The sequence below is a fragment of the Psammomys obesus genome, unplaced genomic scaffold (assembly GCF_907164565.1).
Source record: "Psammomys obesus unplaced genomic scaffold, mPsaObe1.curated_primary_1811, whole genome shotgun sequence".
Lineage (NCBI taxonomy): Eukaryota > Metazoa > Chordata > Mammalia > Rodentia > Muridae > Psammomys > Psammomys obesus.
This window is the reverse complement of record NW_026585504.1, coordinates 58,045,825-58,053,409: the sequence shown is the minus strand read 5'-3', so window position 1 is coordinate 58,053,409 and position 7,585 is coordinate 58,045,825. Positions and strand designations below refer to the sequence as shown.

The 7,585-nt window shown below is 46.6% G+C and overlaps 1 protein-coding gene and 1 non-coding gene across 3 annotated transcripts in view; both read right to left on the bottom strand.

Annotated features, from left to right (window-relative positions):
* Nucleotides 1-2,410: 2,410 nt before the first annotated feature.
* LOC129675606 (U1 spliceosomal RNA) lies at nt 2,411-2,569 on the bottom strand. Its single transcript, XR_008719963.1, has one exon. It is a non-coding gene; the product is annotated as a U1 spliceosomal RNA (small nuclear RNA).
* Nucleotides 2,570-2,816: 247 nt separating this feature from the next.
* Nucleotides 2,817-7,585, bottom strand: part of Tfcp2l1 (transcription factor CP2 like 1) — a 55,454-nt gene continuing 50,685 nt past the window's right edge. For both annotated transcript variants that reach the window (XM_055601555.1, XM_055601562.1), the window contains one exon: nt 2,817-6,412. In XM_055601555.1, the coding sequence (XP_055457530.1) occupies nt 6,366-6,412 (47 nt within the window). In that variant the 3' untranslated portion in view covers nt 2,817-6,365. The remainder of the gene's footprint in view (nt 6,413-7,585) is intronic.

Genomic DNA, 7,585 nt, shown 5'->3' with positions numbered 1-7,585 from the left:
CTCATCCTGGCTTAAACAAGCCTAGATCAAGGTGGGTTGAGATCTCGGAGCTACCAATACATACGTACCTAATATGTATTATCTTGGAGATGGGACTTAGACCTAAACACAAAATTGTGTTTTTGCATCTGCTGTACACATGGCCCAAGGGGAATTCTGTTTAAGGTTGTTTGGTTTATAGTGTTTTGAATGAAAGCTGTCCCATGAAACCAGGAAGTTCATCTGGGTCCAGGGAAGGCAGGAAGCTAGCTGCCCGCAATCACAACCCTGCACAAAGGGGCCAGCACACATGGGGAGAAGGCCTGCGGGCTCCAGAGACGCTAACAGGGCTTTGGGGTTCAAGGCACCTGCTGAAATCAGGCTGTCCTTCCCAGGACAGGTTCTGGTGAGCAGCCCAGGCCACCACATCCCCCACAGCTTCACAGCCCATGAATACAGCACAAAAGGCCTTTCTTCTATCAGACCCTGGCCAGGGGACCAGGACAAAGGCCGAGCAGGGTTCCAGGTAACAGTGAGCATTTGAGGAAGAGACCTCTGTACTCCCATGGAGAGGCTGGGCAGAGTTCGTAGGAGCCAAGTGAGGACCAGAACTTTCCAGCAGGGAGACACACAGAAGGCAAGGAACACTCTAGACTTCTTTGAATACACCTTCTACTTCTACACTTATGCAAAATGCATTTGCTATTTAAGATAGCCCTTAACATCTGAAACTGCCTTAAATGATCCGAAGGAGACAGAAGGCAACTTAGGTTAAGGGTGGCCGAGTAGTAGGGTGTAAGGTGCTTGCCTTGCATGCATGGGTCTCTCTGGGTTCTGGGTTCAAACTCAGGAGCTAGCTCAGTGGAAGAACACATGCCTCACTTGTATGAAGCCCTGAGTTCTGGGTTTGTTCCCTATCACTGCAAAATAAAACAATAAAAACACTAAAAATATAAAAAAGAAGGGGCTAGGGAGTAAACATTTCAGTATTTAAGGATCAAGAGGTAAAATTATGTTGGTAAATGAGAAAACAAAATTCTAATTTTTAATAGCCCAGACTAGCCTCAAACTCAGTCACCCTGCTTTCACTCCCAGCCTCAGCATCACCTCTATAATGTATTATTGGTTGTTTGGTGCTAAGGATAAAACCCAGGGCCTTGCTTATGTTTGGCAACTGCTCTGCCACTGAGCCACACCCCAGTCCCGCATGATTTAACATAAGCACTTCAAAATATAATATTGTAATTTCTGATGGCAGGGCTATCATTTCCCAATCTAGGTTTGTAGACAATGTTTTCTATTAACCATTTGAAGGCAAAACCAGACTGACAGCACAGGCTGCATTCCCATTTGCAAAGTTGAAGGGGAACCCTGAAAGGAGAGGAACACAGAGCTCTTCACTCTAGCTCTTAAGAAGAGCCTGATGGCTCAGGCCAGAGTCTGTTGGCACTTTACCATGGGGTAACAGCAATACCTAGAGGGGGCTCAGCACAGTCTACTGTAAGCCTGGTGGGGTTGGGGAACAACAGGAAGGGAGCCTGGGTGCTCCCCAGGATCTCACTGGTTCTCAGGCCCAGTAACCCCATCTTCAAAGGGTGAAGAGATGGGAAGAGGAAAGAGAAAAGGTATGACCATTCCATACTGGCCAAGGAGACCACTCTAAGGTCCACACCTACACACAACACACGTTATCCAACTGCAGTGGGGAAGCCTGGGGCTTGGTGAGCGGGCATCCACTAGGGCTGACTGCAGCAGCACCGGTGGCACTTTGCACACCTAGGACAGGCAATGTTCACCTCTCTATTGCATGGCTTCGATGAATAGGAAACAATGCTATAAGTTGTGTCACAGCTCAGATTCACCTACTGACTACAGACTCCAGGTTCTGAGGTCTCCAAGTCAGTGTTCCTTGTTCCATTTGGGGGACAGTTCTGGGGTTCAAACCCAGGGACACTATCAATGGGCTATATTGCTCACCTTGTACTAAAGGGAGACAGTCATTCATGATGCGGCCTGGGACCCTTGCCTTTTGGTCGTGCCCCTCCAGTGTGCCTAAGGGAGCTACCACATTCAATTTCCTTTGCCCCCACAACCTCAACTTTCCACTGACAACAGCTAAAGAGCCTTTCTATTTCTTCCACCAACACGTTAATGATTTTCAGACTCCAGCCACTTGGGCCAGCCCCTGAAGCAACACTGGACTTAGGAACTGGTGACGTGCTTGTGAGTTCCAGCCCTTTCTTGGTTAATAGCTCTCAAGGGGCTCCAGGCAGACTGGGTAAGAGGTCACTAGGGCAATGTCTGACCTTTTCTAGACCCCCACAATGACTAATCTTGATTGTCAACTTGATGGGATTTAGTATCACCATGGAAACAAACCTCTACTTTTGTCTGTGAGGGGTTTTCTTTTCTGGTCTTTTAATTTACTCAGCGAGAGCAAATATATATTCCCCCACTACCAAAAATTATGTGGTCAAGTTTCCTGTATTTGAGGAACTCCAAAGTCAGCACACCCAGAGTGCAAAGAATAAGCCTCGACCCGCGACGACCATCTCCTTGATCATAGTCTCTCCCCTGCCGGGTTAAGTATGTGAGGAGTTTTCTAGATTAGTTAACCGAGGTGGGAAGACCCACGCTGAAGTTTCATGGGCTGAGGTTTTGCACCAAATAAAAAGGAGAAGCTGAGCACCCACCTTCACCTGCCTTTGCTTTTTTGCTTTTTGACTATGGATGCCTTGTGACTGGCTGCCTCACGCTTCTGCCACCAATTTCCCAGCCACGACGCTGTACCCTCAAACTGTGAGCCAGAGGAAAAAAAAAACAACAAAACAACTTCCTTCTGTAAGTTGTTGTTTTTGTTTTTGTCACAACAATGAGAAAAGTAATACAGACCCCAAGATGAGACATGAACTGCCCATGCCATCTGCTCTTTCTACAGTGTGCCATCTTTTGCTCTCCATTTAGACCACTTTGATATGGGACAGAAAAGTATCAGTTTAGTCTTTCCTCATATGGCCCATGTAGAGACATCAATTGGGTACAAGGCCACAGATATCTTGATGGGCTGAAAGTCAGAGGCCCAAAGTCTAGTCCTATTTCCACCAGTGTCTGACCTTGAGCAAATATTCTAAGTGACTCGGTTGCCTTTCTATCCAAGCATGTAAATGTTTGGTTGTGACCTTCCTCTAGAATTAGGGAGTGGTAGGCCATGCACCAGGAAAGATGGCAGAACGGGGAGGCGTTACCCAGTCCTGCTGACAGGAAGAACAAAAGGGCAGAGGAACAACAGACCCAAATGCAGACTGTGAAGGGGAAAGGAACAAGAGATCAGCAATGGTCCCACCAGGCCCCCAGAGATCTAGTAGGAAGTGACTGCCTACGGGAGATGCAGTCCTTTCAGTAATTAGGGCTAAAAAGCAGATACTCACATGCAAAAGGAGGAAACTGGACTTCCGAGCTACATGCCATACATGTGAAAGTAATTCAAACTGGAGCAAAGCTCATGGTAACAACTAAAACCTTAAAAGTTCTAAGAAGAGGGGCTGAAGAGAGGGCTTAGCTGTTAAGAGCACTGGCTGCCCCTCCAAAGGACCAGGGTTCAATTTCCAGCACCCAAATGGCACCTCACACCTGCTTGTAACTTTAGTTCCAGGGGATCCAACACCCTCACACAGACATATATGTGGGCAAAATGCCAATACACAGAAAAAAAATTAACATTACATTTTTTAAAAGTTCTATGAAACAAAGATTTTTCTGGGTTTGCATTAGGTCATGGTGTCTTAGCACCCATATCAAAAGCATGAGCAACAGAAGGTAATTCAGGCATCACACAAACTAAATAAATAGTAACTGGTTTTTGAGACTGGGTCTCACTATGTAGGCTAGGCTGGCCTTGGATGTGGAAACCTCAGCTTTCTGAGTACTGGGAGTGCTGATTCATACCACCACGCCCAACCAATTTAGAAACTTGTAAAGCCCATGGAACATCAATCATTAAGAGGATGAAGACAACTTACGGAATGAAGAAAAACTGTAAAGGGTTTGCACCTAGAATTTACCAACAACTTGTATAAGTCAATGAAAAGACACCCCAATTTAAAAATTGGCCAAGGACTTGAACAGACATTTCGCCAAAGATATACAAATAGCCAATCAATATGTGAAAAGACATTGAACACCATTAACCATCAGAGGCATGCAGGACACCTGCAGGATATTCAGCATAAGGGAAGTGACTCAGTTGGTAGAGCACTTGCCTAGCAAGCACAAAGCCCTGGATTCTGTCCTGCAATGCATAAATTAGGTGTGGAGGCACTTTCTGTATGCTTATCACTCGGGAGGTAGAAGCAGGATTATCAGAAGTTCAATATCCTCTTTTACCCAGTGACTTTTGAGCCCAGAATGGACTACATGGAAGGGAGGAAGAGAGGGATGGAGGGAGGGAGGGAAGGAAAGAGGGAGGGAGGAAAGGAAGGAAGAAGGAAGGAGAGCAGGCAAGAGCGATATCACAGCAAATGTTGGTGAGGAGACAGAGAAACTAGAACCATCCTCCATTGCTGGTGGGAATGCAAACAGGTGCAGCTAAGTGAGAAACACTGGGCAGTTCCTCAAAGAGGTGAACAATTATCTCAGGAGCTATCCACTCTACTCCCAGACAAATTCCTCAAATGAAGCTGTCCACAGGAAAGCCTGTGCCAATATGTTCACAGCACCAACGTCTCACTAAAGCTGTCAACCCCACCCACACAGTCCCCAAAGACAAGGAACTGAGAGCTCCACTTCACTGTAAGTTTCTCTGCCTATAAAATAGGATTTTCCAAAACCTGATGATCTTTGAGCCTAGCAGTATCTCACCATGGCTCAGGGTAAGTTGAATTAGGAAGGAGTTGAAGCTTTGGGCAGGCATAGATAACTGGCAAAATGAAGGTGAATTCTTACATCTACCACAGCTCCTGATCCTCAAACTCCCCCATAGTTAATAATGCTGATTTAACCATACCAACAAAGATAAAATAACCTATATATACACCTACAGCTGGGAAAAGAGGATCTTAAATCAAACGGAGCACTGAAGAAAATACACTTCCCCTAGACAACTTGGCAAACAGCAGTACTTAGCTGAGGCTGTCTCAAAAACGGAATGGCCTAAGTCCCGCTGGTTGTAGTAATGGGATGGTACCCAGTGCCTCATGCTTGAGCCAGGCAAGGGGTCTACTGAGCCATAGCCCAATCCCAAAGGCCTAGAACCAATGGTCAAGGCCACTGGGATACAATGGAATCATCACTTCTTTAGTACTCTTTACTCAACAGGAAAGAAAGTACACTGTAGCAGCCCAAGAGGAATCATTTTGTTCTCATGCTTCTCCTAGTCCACAGCAGCTGTGGGAGGTCACACAGGGCAAAGCATTTGGTTTAGATGAGGAATGTATCCCAGAGGCTTATGTTTTTGCGCACGTGATCCTAGCTAGTGTTGTTGTCTGGGGATGTTATGGGACTTGAGGAGATGCAGTCTTGCTGGAGAAACTTTATCACTGGGGTGAGCCTTGAGGGCTTGTAACCTTGTACTACTTCCTGTTCTCACTCTCTCTCTCTCTCTCTCTCTCTCTCTCTCTCTGCTTCCTTATGTGTATAAAAATGAGATCAATTAGCTTTCCACTATGTACCTTCCTCACCATGATAAGGAGTCTACCCCTACAAAACGCTAAGCCAAAATAAGCCGTTTCTCCATTACATTGCTTTTGTCAGAGTATCTTATCACAGTAACAGAAGAGGTGTCCACGAGAGGTCACACAGGTGCACTTTGGCATCTGCCATGTCAAGCCTCCGGGCTTGAATGCAGCAGAGCCTTAGAAACAAGGCAACTGAGAAAGAGGAGGAAGGCACAAGATAAATAGCCCCAGTCCTACTGGTTCATCCATGGACAGGAGAGAGAGGCCACGAGGGTCACTGAGAAGGGAAGTCAGTATTAGAGTAGGAGCGCTGTGCAAGGTGTCCCTGTCAGGCTCGTAGAGCTAGCCATGAAGCCAGGGGTTCAAGGAGGGGCAGGACAGGGTGAGGCAGGAAGAGCAGTCAGGAGAGACCAATATATATCTAAGGGGCCTCCAAATGCAGGGTACAGGGTTTAAGAGGTGCAGGTCCCCACTATCTGCCTGGGAAGCAGAACAAGAAACTGGTAAAAAGCTAAAAGCCAAGAAGAAAAGAGTAGAGAATAAGTAAGTGGCTTTCTGCATGCCAGACTTTGTGTCCATGGCTGTCTGTAGCTTTCCTGGTCTGGGCAGAGGCCCTCCTAGTAGGAGCTTGTGAGATGAGACAGCAGCTGACAGCGGTGCAACGTCTAGAGCCAGGGGTCCATGGGGCTGGGGGCAGGTGCAGGTCACTGCTGCTCAGAGTCCACACTTCAGGATGATGTGGTAGCCGTCATTGCTCTCTGCTGCAAGATAAACACTGGGCATGGGCATGGGCCACAGGAAGAGAGGTGGTACAGTGGGGCTTGGGGTTCCCAAAAGGCATATATTAAGACAGAGGCAAAACCACTCAAATAGCTACATACATAAGGAATTATGAGTCTGTTCACAGAAGCAAGGATTTCTACACAGGCTTTGGTACCTGTCTTATTACTCTCTCTCTCTCTCACTCTGTGTGTGTGTGGGTGTGCTTGTGCTTGTGCTTGTGCAGAGGCCAAAGGACAATCTCAGGTGTCATTCCTTAGGAGCCAACTACCTTGTGTTTTGAGACAGGGTCTCTCATTGGTCTGGAGTTCACCAAATAAGCTAGGCTGGATTCTGTCTTTGGCTTACCAGTACTGAAATGGATTATCCAAGCATGCACCACCAATGCCCAGCTTTAAACAACAAAAACATGGATTCTGGAGACTGAACTGGGGTCTTCACGCTTGCACAGCAAGCAAGCACTGTATTGACAGGAAATCTTCCCAGGTGCTCTGGGTTTTTACAATGAGCCTTTTCAACATAGCCCTAGGCCCAAAGTGGCTTTAGGCAAACTATGGCTTCTTGCAATACTGTGACTTGGGCTCAGGGGCCTGTAAAATTCATTGTCTATGCTATATTTAGAATCCTAAGGCCCCTGCTGTGAAAAGTTTAGTCTCCGGCTTAAACTAGTAAATGATGATGGGACCTTTAAGGGCGGAGCCTAGTGGGGGAAAAGTGACCTCAAAGAAGACATGCCCTTAGCCGATCACTAACTCTTAGCTCTTCCACTTCCTCCACTTGCCTGTTCTCTTGAAGTGAGTGGAGCAGTTCACCACACTCACACTACCACATGCTACCTTGCCACAGGCCCAAATGCAACGGTGCCAACTGGCCATAGACTCAAACCTCCGAAACTGAGCCTCAACAAGCCCATCTTCATTTCTGATAATTTCATGCACTGTTACAGTAACAAAAAGCTAGCATAACCTACATTTACCGAGCGAGCTGGGAAGTAGTTACAGCACAGTCTGGCTCTTGATCTTCTTTAAGACTTACTGTACTCTTAATTAGGTATATGTGTGTGTCTATGTGCAGATAAATGAAGTACCTGCAGATCAGAAAAGGGCTTGGGATCTCCGGAAGCTAGAGTTGTAAGTGGTTGTGAACCACTAGGC